Source organism: Triticum urartu, chromosome 1 (genome assembly GCF_003073215.2).
Source record: "Triticum urartu cultivar G1812 chromosome 1, Tu2.1, whole genome shotgun sequence".
NCBI lineage: Eukaryota > Viridiplantae > Streptophyta > Magnoliopsida > Poales > Poaceae > Triticum > Triticum urartu.
Window position 1 is genome coordinate 93279074 of NC_053022.1, and position 11600 is coordinate 93290673.

At 45.8% G+C, this 11600-nt stretch overlaps 2 protein-coding genes across 2 annotated transcripts; one reads left to right on the forward strand and one right to left on the reverse strand.

Annotated features, from left to right (window-relative positions):
* Positions 1 to 481: 481 nt before the first annotated feature.
* LOC125549984 (pentatricopeptide repeat-containing protein At2g13600-like) lies at positions 482 to 3433 on the forward strand. Its single transcript, XM_048712997.1, has one exon. It carries the CDS (start codon positions 563 to 565, stop codon positions 2075 to 2077), a length of 1515 nt encoding a protein of 504 aa, XP_048568954.1. The 5' UTR covers positions 482 to 562; the 3' UTR covers positions 2078 to 3433.
* Positions 3434 to 3969: 536 nt separating this feature from the next.
* Positions 3970 to 6478, reverse strand: LOC125549968 (phenylalanine ammonia-lyase-like). The gene has a single exon (XM_048712996.1). It carries the CDS (start codon positions 6321 to 6323, stop codon positions 4197 to 4199), a length of 2127 nt encoding a protein of 708 aa, XP_048568953.1. The 5' UTR covers positions 6324 to 6478; the 3' UTR covers positions 3970 to 4196.
* Positions 6479 to 11600: the final 5122 nt, after the last annotated feature.

Consider the following 11600-nt stretch of genomic DNA (forward strand, 5'->3'; position numbering starts at 1 on the left):
ACAGAGGTAGTAGATTTGAAAATTTTTGGTGCATTTTTAAGTAAAACATCTTAAGAAACTTTGTGTATTTTAAAATGTTCATGGATTTGGAAAAAAATCATGGATTCAATAAAAGTTTCACGGATTTCAAAAAAGAAATCATGGGTTTTGGAAAAGTTTGTGATTGGATTTTTTTGAAAAAGAATTACTTTTTTAAAAAAGTCTGTAAAGTTTAAAACTCTAGGAAATTTAAAAAATGCGTGAATTTGAGAAAGGTTTATGAATTTGAAAAGTTCTGTGATTTCTTTTAAAAGGAAAAAAATGGAACAAAACTCGTCCTGGAAAAAAGCAGGGAAATACCGCTCCAGGAAAAACCAGTGGAAGAAGGTTCCTAAAATCGGTGAGAAAAGAATTACCTGGTTTTCTCGAAGTGGGCTGAGCCTATTGAGCTCAGGAACAGACTTCAAAGGCCTAAAGTAATTGCCCCCACCCCTAAAAAAAGTAATTGTCTCCAATTTAGCCCAGCAAAAAGCTTTCCCCCGCCGTTCCCGCGAGACAGCCTGTACGTCGTGTGGCGTGTCCGATGTGGGAGTGGGACGCCACCTCCCTCGCCGGCGCCCTCAAATCCGCCGCCACTTGCCGTTCCACTCCCCATGTCAAACCCCTCCACGCTGTCCTCCTCAAGCTCGGTCTGTCGGCGTCCGCCATCCTAGCTACCTCACTCGCGCATCTGGCACTCCGGTGCGGGCTCCCTGGTTACGCCCGTGCTCTGTTCGATGAAATGCCCAGACGGGACGTGGTCTCCTGGACGTCCCTCATCACCGGCCACGCTCACCAGGGTCTGCACGGAGACTCTCTCGCACTTCTGCGGCGCATGGTGGAATCTGGTGTTGCTCCCAACGGGTACACACTGTCCGGTGGGTTGCTCGCGTGTGCCGGGGTTGGCCAGGCCGCCCTTGCTACCGGGAAGGAAATTCATGCCAGGGTTGTGAAGATGAGTATGTACGGCCCGGTCGATTCGGTTGTGGAGAACGGGGTTCTTGACATGTACGCGAGGTGCCGGAATGTTGACTATGCGAGGAGAGTGTTTGGGGTGATGGTGGCGAGGGACATTGTTGCGTGGAACTCGATGATGGCCGGGTATCTCGGGAGTGGGCAAGCTGAGGAGGCTCTGGGCTTGTTTGCGTCAATGGTTTCTTGTGAGGTTGGCGCAGATGGCTTCTCGTATGCCATAATTGTGGATGCGTGTGGGGAGCTGGCGTTGTTAAAACAGGGGATGCAGGTGCATGCACGGGTTCTTGGTGCAGGATTTGATTCTGATGTGGTTGTAAGGAATTCCTTGCTGGATATGTATGCAAAGTGTGGATGTGTTGATTCAGCAGAGCTTGTCTTCAATGGGACACCTTCATTAGATGCTGTTTTATGGACTACGATGATCTCAGCTTATGGCAAGTTTGGTCGTGCACAAGACGCGGTATGCTTGTTTGATAGGATGGCACGATTGGGCATCAAAAGAGATGGAGTAGCATACCTTGCGGTGTTGTCAGCTTGTAGCCATGGCGGACTAGTTCGAGAAGGTTGGCACTACTTCAAGTTTCTGTTTGATGGCCAAAGCTCGGTTAAGTTGCAGCCTGAGCACTACGGTTGTATGGCAGATCTAATTTGCAGGAGAGGTCACCTAGAAGATGCTCTTGAATTCATTGAGAGTATGCCGTTTGAGTCGAGCATTGCTGCTTGGAGTGCGCTACTTAATTCCTGTCGAATCTATGGGAATGCTAAGTTAGGTCAGCTTGCAGCGTCCCGTCTACTCAAGCTTGATCCAGAGAACCACAGTAACTGGGTTGCTTTATCAAGTATACATGCATCGGAGGGCGATTGGCATGAGACATGGATGATCAGGGAGAACATGAACAGAGAGTGGGTGAAGAAAGAGCCTGGATGTAGTTGGGTCGAGTTGCATGATGGAGTTCATGTATTTCTAATGGCTGATCAGTCTCACCCTGAATTGGTTAATGTACTGCAGACTCTTGATTCTTTGAAGGAAGATATATGGGTGATGCCTTCAAAACCATGGACAATTTCTTGTGATGCTCTTTGATCAGAGCTATTTTAAATCTTGTCGAATACTGGACATTGTCCTACTTGGTTGTTTTCCTTAGAACTAGTGCTACTAGAGCTGTCAAATAGGGTGTGAGATGAAAATATGTCCATGGAAATTTGGAATTGCAGCAAGAGGATAAGTAAGGTGATACGCTCCGGTGACTTGCTTATGTTTTTGTAGATTGCGCAACATGCGGCCGTTTTCATGATGCTGCTTTCAATTGACCATGAAGTAGTTTTTTTTATAAATTGAATCGTCGATACAGATGGATATATTGTTCCTTTCATAAAAATAGTAAGATTTCATCAATACAAATAAGTGCTTTTTTTGATTCTAAAGGTATTTTGGTGGATTCTACTTTGGATTACCCTCCTATAGCTCTTGTTTCATTTATAGAATTAGAGTACATGGATTTTTTTTCATATGGACAACTTTTCATGCAATTTCACAGGAACTTTTCTATTGAGCCCAACCTCATGGAAAAAGGTTTTGTTTCTATGATGACTATGACAATGACCAAATCATTCAAGAAAGTTCATGTGTTTTTCTTGTGGTTCAACCAAACAACTTCTATTACACATTCATGAGTTTTAACTACTATAGGGTTCGACACGCCATGACATTCAATTCCTATGTTTTTCCTATTCTTGTGTGTTTTCAAATCCTGCAAAACAAAGAAGCCCTAAATTTGATTAAAACGAAAGTTAATCCTTTGTTACTGCCGTAGAAAAACTTGCATTGATGGCCTTATAGGATGTGAGATAATAATCCTTAATTTCATTGGTCTTATCTTTTTGTACTTAGGCCCTGTTTGGTTCCAAATAAGTCACCAACTTATAAGTCGAAAAGTGTAAAAAGTGACTTATTTTGCCAAACGGACCTAACTTATAAGTCACCCCAACTTATAAGTCATAAGTTGCTCCACCTCAACTTAAAACTTATAAGTCGCCCCCTTTTGCATGAGTCCCACCACCTTTACATAAAAAACAAGGTGGGAAGGTGTGCTCAGGTGACTTATAAGTCAGGTGACAACCAAACAGGCATGACTTATAAGTCACTGGTTTTAAGTCACCTGACTTATAAGTCAGGTGACTTATTGGAACCAAACAGCCCCTTATTTGTAAGTATCTGCTTAGTATGTTGTTCGACTGTATGGCTATGGCTGTATGACTGTAAGGGACTGATCTCTGTTTTTCCTACTGCCTTTTGTTTTAAGGAAAATCTAGTCAAGAAGGAGGTGCTTGAACAAGATTGAAGTGAAGGTCCAATTTCCAAGATGGGCCAGGTATTCTGCCAACTCTTAAGTGTAAGCCCTTCTGCTAAAAAATGTGTTCATGTTTCAATGCAAACACAGTTCTGTTTGTCTTTGTCATATGTTTTGATTGCTAGACATCAGGACACCAATGACACATATGAGATACATAGTGTTGGACATTGAATTTTCTTCAGTCAGGATAGTTGTTCTTCACTCCATGAGGGTCAGACTGTGCATCTGAGACATCTTCATGCTTTGAGTATATCGTGTTGACCTAAGGACCAAAATTCTACCTATACAATAGAACCATAGCAGCCATACTTGCAATGAGATATTTGAGGGCGGATGTTTGCTGAGACCAAGCAATGTGATGCAAAGCATATACTTCCTGTCGCTGGATGTTTGCAGTAAAATGATTTAGCATTTCCATACTTCAGAATGATTTCTACTTTGATGTATCTTACAACTCATCATAGTATCTTGGTGTATACTTTATGGTATACATTTTGAATACTCTATTATAATCGTAATATGGATTAGAGGGAGTAATATAAATATTTGATGCCAATCGGAACCTGGTGTTGTTTCTCTTTATATTGCAATGCAATGTGGTAACTATTATAATTTGTAGTACTTGTCAATACAGCAGTAGACCGCCTTCTTGGATTCATTTGAACAAATTGAACATTTGTCATGAAAATTTATACCCTTTCACTTACATCAGCATATGCTTACGCTCTAGCTCTGGAAGAACGTTGCATGCATCAACGCTTCAGAAGTTGAAACATAAAATAAAATCAAACAACAGTATTATCAGTTTTCAGAAATTCTGAAGCAGGGCATCTTCTCTTCATCTCCTGATTAGCAGATAGGCAGAGGCTCGCCGTTCCACTCCTTCAGGCACTCCAGCAGAGCGTCGATGTGCTTTCCCTGGTTCATGGCAATGAACACTTTGTCCACCTCCTCCCCAGGTGACCGTGTCTTCTCTCCGGTCAAGTACACCGTCCCTAACTCCTTGCGCACGAACCGGTACAGAGGGTATGACCGGCAGTCAGCGATACGGTTCGGTTCTGCGGTGGTGCCATTCTCCACTGCACCTCTAGCAGCCTCGACCTCCTGAGGCAGTGCCGCGCAGAGCTCCTGCTCGAATGTAGCAACCTTGGCAAACACTGAGGTTTCCGCGTTGCGCTCAGCCTCGCCGTTGGCCAAGGCGTGCTCCACCAGCACCGCACGCATCTTCTTCATGAGAGGGTAGTTGGCGCTGCAAGGGTCGTCTGCGTATGCAAACACCGCCTCCCGGTCGATTGTCTGAAGCAAGTCCTTCTCACAAAAACGAGCGTTGTGGAGGCCACCCATGTCATTTGTGATCAGGGTCTTCCTGGCCACTCTTGTGACACAATTCTTGACGGCGTTCTTGACATTCTCTTCAAGGTGGCGCAGGTCGATGGCTTGGCACAACGCAACCAGAAATGTAGAGGACATGAGCTTCAGAATGTCGATGGCCTCGGCAGTCTTCCGAGACGAGATTAATCCGAGGGAGTTAACATCTTGGTTGTGCTGCTCCGCGCTCTGGACATGGTTGGTGACAGGGTTGCCCAAGAATTGGAGCTCCGAGCAGTATGACGCCATGGCGATCTCGGCACCCTTGAAGCCATAGTCCAGGCTTGGGTTGCGGCCACCAGAGAGGTTGGAGGGCAAGCCATTGTTGTAGAAGTCGTTCACTAGCTCCGAGAACTGGGCAAACATGAGCTTGCCGATCGCAGCAATGGCAAGCCTCGTGTTGTCCATCGACACACCAATGGGCGTGCCCTGGAAGTTGCCACCATGTATTGCCTTTCCACGAGATACGTCAATGAGTGGGTTGTCATTGACGGAGTTGATCTCGCGCTCGATCGACTTTGTCGCTGCACGAATGACCTCAATTTGTGGGCCAAGCCATTGCGGCGACGTGCGGAGAGCATATCTATCTTGCTTTGGCTTCATCAATGGGTCGAGTTCACCAAGTTTCTTCGCAAGCATCATGTAGGAGCTGCCCTCCAGGATGTGCTCCATGATAGCCGCGGCCTCGATCTGTCCGGGGTGGTGCTTTAACTTGTGAGTCAGGTGGTCGGTGTACTCTGGCTTGCCATTCATCACCTCGCAGAACACGGCCGACAAAACTTCAGCAAGGACACCAAGGATGTTGGCTTCAAAGAGAACAATCGACGCGAGCCCAGAGCCCACCGCCGTGCCATTAACCATAGCAAGGCCTTCCTTGGGCTGCAGCTCGAAGAAACCATGCTGGATGCCGGCGATCTTAAAAGCCTCAGCGGCGTTAACTTTGGTGCCATCGGGAGCCACAGCCACGGCATTTGGGCGGCCAGTGACAAGTCCGGCGATGTAGGAGAGAGGGACGAGATCGCCAGAAGCGGTGATGGTGCCCCGGAGCGGCAGGCACGGCGTCACATTGGCGTTGAGCAGCATGGCGATCGTCTCGAGTATCTCAAAGCGGATGCCGGAGTACCCCTGGAGCAGGGTGTTGACGCGGACAAGCATCGCCGCGCGCGTGGTGGCCACGGGCAGCACGTGGCCGTCGCTGCCGGTGCCGAAAGCCCCGGCGTTAAGGAACCGGATGAGCTCCCTCTGCAGGGCGCCGCCCTCCTTGGTCCTCCGATGGGAGGTGGCGCCGAAGCCGGTGGTGACGCCGTAGCTGTCGGTGCCGTTGGCCATGCTGGCCATGACCCAGTCGTTGCTCTCCTTGACGCGGCCGCGCGCGGACTCGTCGAGCTCCACCCTGGCCCCGCCGGACGCGGCCACGGCCGCGACCTGGGCGATGGTCAAGCTCGCGCCCTCCATGACCACCACCGGCCTGCGGTACTCCTCCACCATCCGCTTCACCGCATCCAGATGGCTGCCCGACAGCTCCTCCGCTGCTTTCCCCCAGTTGAGCGGGTCAGCAGCGCTCCGCGGCTTGGCCACGCACAGACCGTCGTTGCCGTTGCCCGCCATTGGTTTGGTCGAGGCTGCGTCTTGGAGTCTCGATGGAGCAGCTCGAGCTGGAGCAGCTGGATGAATGTGTGGACTGGAGCCGCCTTGGGAGAGAAGAGCTCGTTGGAGTAGGAGAGGTGGGGGATGCTCTTCTTGGATGGAAATGGAGGAAGAGGGAGGGATTATAAATAGGTGGCGCCTGCAGGGTGGGTGGCGATGGAGATTTGGTGTGGGCTGTGACCGGGATGGTTGTGTTGACCGCCGGACTTGGCCGGGTGGGCACGAAGGTGGGTTGGTGGCCTCGTGCGTGCGGGCCAGGAGGAAGAAGACGAAGAAAGGCAGCTGCTGCGACACTGGGATACTAATATACTACTCTAGCTAAGTATCCGTGGGTTGCCACGGACTAACAAAATATATATACAAAGAGAAATTTCACGTGATACGAATTCAAAGGCTATTCGCATGGGATGATATCTCATGGTCGTGATGTTATAGATAAACACATCTCCTCATCGTCTTTCAACCCCACTTCCTCGTTCTAGCCACCACGCGACTTCGTTCCTCCAACCATGCTTTTATCTCCTATTACCCCGCCTACAACTTGCACGACATTACTTCGTTTCTTATTCAACTATGATAATGTTTCCCGGTTTTACATCCTCTTAGATTATTAATGGCTTGTGTACATGTTCTGAATAAGGACAATAAAAATGGACTCCCTGATCCATATTACAGGTAGTCCATTTTTATATACATCCATTTTAGTGACAGGTAATATGAATCGAAGGGAGTACTAAATTTCTAACGAGAAATGAGAATTCAGCGCAATATCTCATACTCCGTGCAATCAATTTTGAAGATAATCTCTTTATAGCTTCGGTCAAGATTCGGACGCACATTCCACACAATAAACATTCTATATGGCGGGACTGATTAATTATCAATATATGTCTACAATAAAGAGAAGTTTACTCAAAATAATTTTCTATAAGGGAGGATAATTCGTATCAGGAAAAATAAAGATTTGAGTTCATCCCAAATTATCGCATATTGGGAAGCTTTTTTGTCAACTCAACATCTAAAATAAAATGACATTTTAAACACACACATCACATTTCAATATGAAGATAAATGGTAATTTTGAGCAAATACTGTTCTTGCAGATCTATCTACCATTGACACTATAAAAAACCTACTTGATATAACAATACAAAAATAATATTGATTTTTTTTACCACAAAGTCACAAAGATCAGGGGTTCATTCACAAGCAGTCAGAAAACTGCATGCATTCTTAAAGCATGAATGAATTAGAAGCGAATTCGTTAGATCATAAGAACATGACCAAAAGCCATGTGTATAACATTTAAAATTGTATATGTACATGAAATCCCATCAACATTTACAACACAGCAGCCATGCATGTATACGTAAGCAATGCAGTGAAAGAGAATTCTTTCCCTTTTTAAGGGAAAGAGAAGCCACAGAAAATCCCCACAAAAAAGAAAAAGATGACACGTGGTAATGGCGAACGTCGCTGGTACACGAGGGCACACGCGACCACAGGGTGCAAATATAACAACATGTTGGTACATGCCTCTGTTTTCTTTCTTTCCTTTTTGTACCCTTCTTACTTTCCAAGTGAACGTGATGGCTATTTCCTTTTATCAAAATATTCAATTCCTTTTAAACTATTGGGCTCTCTCCAGAAGTACCCAAGGAAGATATGAATCATTTTTTTATTTCCTCTATCTCCACGTATTACTTGATTTTTTGGGGGGACATATTACTTGGTTGAGACGAATCAGTTGAGAAGGAATGGAAAGTTGTGATTGAGATTAATCGGTTGAGAAGGAAAGAAAAATTATTACCCCGTTTTGCTTTTTTTGTAAGTTACTACTTGATGAGATGGATCAACTTTTTTTTTTTTTTGAAAGTATGAGATGGATCAACTGAGATATGTGGAACGACTGTATAGGAAGGGAAACCCAGGAGGCGAGGAAGCGAACGACCTATTCACAACATATACATTCCTCTGCAACTTCGTGCATACATTTATTATGAATCTGAGTTGTAGGAATGGCAAGACTAACTTCACTTGATGTCTTCAAGCGTTGATAAACATCAAATAGTTCCCTTTACAAGCAATTTTTTTTACATCTTCAAAACCCAAAATGCCACCATTTTCTTTATTTCCTTCAGAAAGGCTTATCTTAAAATTTTGCCAAAAAGTTATTAATCAGAAATAACATCACAGTATATCCTCTTGCTGAAAACTATCTGAATGAAAGAAAGATGTATTTTCTCAATATCATTATAGAAAGAATGTTTACCTGTTGTGTGATGTTCTCAATCCGATTTGATTGCTGTAAGAGAAGTTAAATAAAATAAAACTAAAAACAGAGCAAATAATCATCAGATTCCCAATATTTAACCGTATGTACCACATAGGAAGAAATCATATGGCAAATGCATAGTATGCAGATATTGGACATACTGTTCATACCATCAGACCGTATTCAGGCCATATGGCGACTCGGGCGGGATCTAAAACCCTAACCGCCGGGGGTCCCCATCCGTCCTCCCCTCCCTCCGCCGCCGCCGAAGGACGCCGCCGGCTATAGCCCGGGGCTGATGGCGGTGGCGGGGGTCTTCCCTCTTGCCTGCGCCGTGCGGGCGGTGCGGAGCCCTGCGGCGTGGGTGGCACGGCTGATCTGGCCTGGCGGCGCGGTGGGCCTGCCTTCCGGCGGCGGCGTGGCGGCTGCCTCGGCCAAGGGCGGCGATGGTGGGGTGCGGCAGCCGGCCCTGTCTCGGGCTGCGTGGCGGCGTTCGGCGGCCGGGTCTGCGGCGACACACCATCTGACCTCGGATCGGCGGTGGCGGCATGGAGGGCCTGGTGGTTGGGTCGGCACCATGCGGGTTGAGCCCTTCGGACAGATCTGATCTGGCCGGTGCGGCCTGCGCCATGTGCGGCGGCTCAGATTGGCGGCGACCCGTGCGCACAATACGTGATGGAGATTCTTCGAGCGGATCCGGGTGAAAACCTTGTGCTTGGCTTGATGCCAAGACCGGCGTTGGCAGCACCCTGTGGTGTCATTACCTTCTTGAAGGCATCGCCGTGGAGAAGCTCTAGACCTCTATCCGCTACCTCCGGGGGAACCCTAGATCAGTTGATCGGATGACGGCGGCGCGTTGGTGTCGTTTCCTCCTTGGGGGCGTCATTCTTGGAGGTGTACACGGGATCCAGGGACCAACGGGCGCCTTTTTTGGTGGAGCGGTACTTCATCCTTCACATTGATGACGGCGGATCTCGGCGGCGTGGTGCAGTGGAGACTCGGCACCCGATGCGCGATGATGGACTCGCGCAGGTGGAGGTAGTTGTCTGGCGTCAAGGTGGCGTCGATGATGGAGTGGCCTGACAAGGTAGAAGTCTCAATATCTGCTCTGAAGACGGACCTGTGGAAGATGGCGGCGACGACACATGTGAGTGCGTCAGACCAGTTTATGCCCCAGACCCGGTATGTGGCTCGGCTGGGGCTTCTGGCTTTTGATGATAGGCTTAGGTGAGTAGACCGGGTATGTGGCCCAGGTAGCACCCCTTCATCATATGGATAGGAGTAGTGACATATGTTGCCAAGATGGCGGATTCAGGCATATTGTTATAATACTTTGTAAGGTCCTCGAAAATAATCAATAAAGTGGCCGTATGCATCTCCCAGCTGCAGAGGCCGGGGGTCATCCTCCTTTTCTAAAAAAATGCATAGTACATAAAAAGGTGCATGTGTGCTGCCACAACACAACTTGTTTCATGAATTGTTACTTTAAAGAACTATTCAGTTTTCGAAAGATTAGCATAGACTTGAGATAGTGTTTGAATAAATGTAAAAAATAAGGAGTATAATTGCAACTCAAATTTCTGTGGTTAGAAATTCAGTGCAAGAAATGTACCACTAAATTCTTATGCTGCAAAGGAAATATGGAAAGATTTAAAATGGGGAGTAGTAAGGAAATAGTACAACACGGTCTTCTCCACTAAAACAAATGGCTATAATTTCTTGTTCATTGTATTTCTGAGAATAAGACATATGTTCACCAGTCATTTGAAATTGGCTTCAAACTCCATGCGGTCTTTGATGTAAGATAGGTCACAAAGAAACACAAATTTCATCTCACAATTTGATACGACGAACCACTGGTTCATTTATTACTCAATACTTGCAAAATGCAACAACATCATAAGTATATATACTTCCAATGGCTACGTATGTGATTTTTGTACAGTATTGTATCAAAATGCAACAACATCATAAGAACAGAAATTGTAGCATAGTACTCCCTCTGTAAACTAATATAAGAGTGTTTAGATCACTAAAGTAGTGACCTAAACACTCTTATATTAGTTTATGGAGGGAGTAGGTGATTGTTTGAGATTAGAGTAATATAATACCTTTCTTGGGATGAAAAATGTATAATAACTGACCAATGAAAGCACTGTTTGTGAAAAGAAAACATATAGCACCTCGCAAAAATAGAATCTATGTATGTGATTTTTGTACAATACAATATTTTGTTTTAGGATAATTGCAAAATCACAAACATAATAGATGATTCTGAATATGGTCTGATGGTATGAACAGTATGTCCAATATCTGCATACTACCAATGTAAGCTAGCAATTATCAGAAAACGACGGTGTATGTGCATGCGAACTACAAAGGTAAGCAACTAATTCATGTCATATAATCTAATCTATAGCATTATAGACATAATCGGGATGCGGATGAGGATGCGAGCCCTCAGATGCATTCAGGGTCAGTCCTGAGTTTTCAGGGGCCCAAGGCGAACCTAGAATCCGGGGCCTTTTAGTATAAACAACAACAGAAGAATCATTATCTCTGCCACGAGTCAAGGAGCGACTTGAAGAAGAAGAGAAGCTTTGGGCCAAAGCTGGCTTGTTCAAGAATGGCATTAGAGGGTTCGAGGAGCTAGGTAGTGGGCGGACGGACCGTGAGTAATACGCTTTAGTGTAACGGTGGAGTTGGGAGTGTAACGGTGTAAATATTGTAACCCAAGTGGATGTTTTGGGAGTCTTCCCCCTTCTTTAATGAATGATACGCACACTTGTGCGTAATCGAGAAAAAACAACAGAAGAACCAATATATGTTATATATCAGGTGTATCAAAAATCACTACAGCTATCTCTGAAAGCAAATGTCCCCTCGAAAAAAAATTCTCTGAAAGTAATACTCATATCAAATTGCATACGCACATATCTTATAAATTTCTTATTTAATTCTGC

Bases quoted from the DNA above. Each gene is read 5' to 3' on its own strand.
- LOC125549984 (XM_048712997.1), top strand. From the start codon at position 563: ATGTGGGAGTGGGACGCCACCTCCCTCGCCGGCGCCCTCAAATCCGCC.
- LOC125549968 (XM_048712996.1), bottom strand. From the start codon at position 6,323: ATGGCGGGCAACGGCAACGACGGTCTGTGCGTGGCCAAGCCGCGGAGC.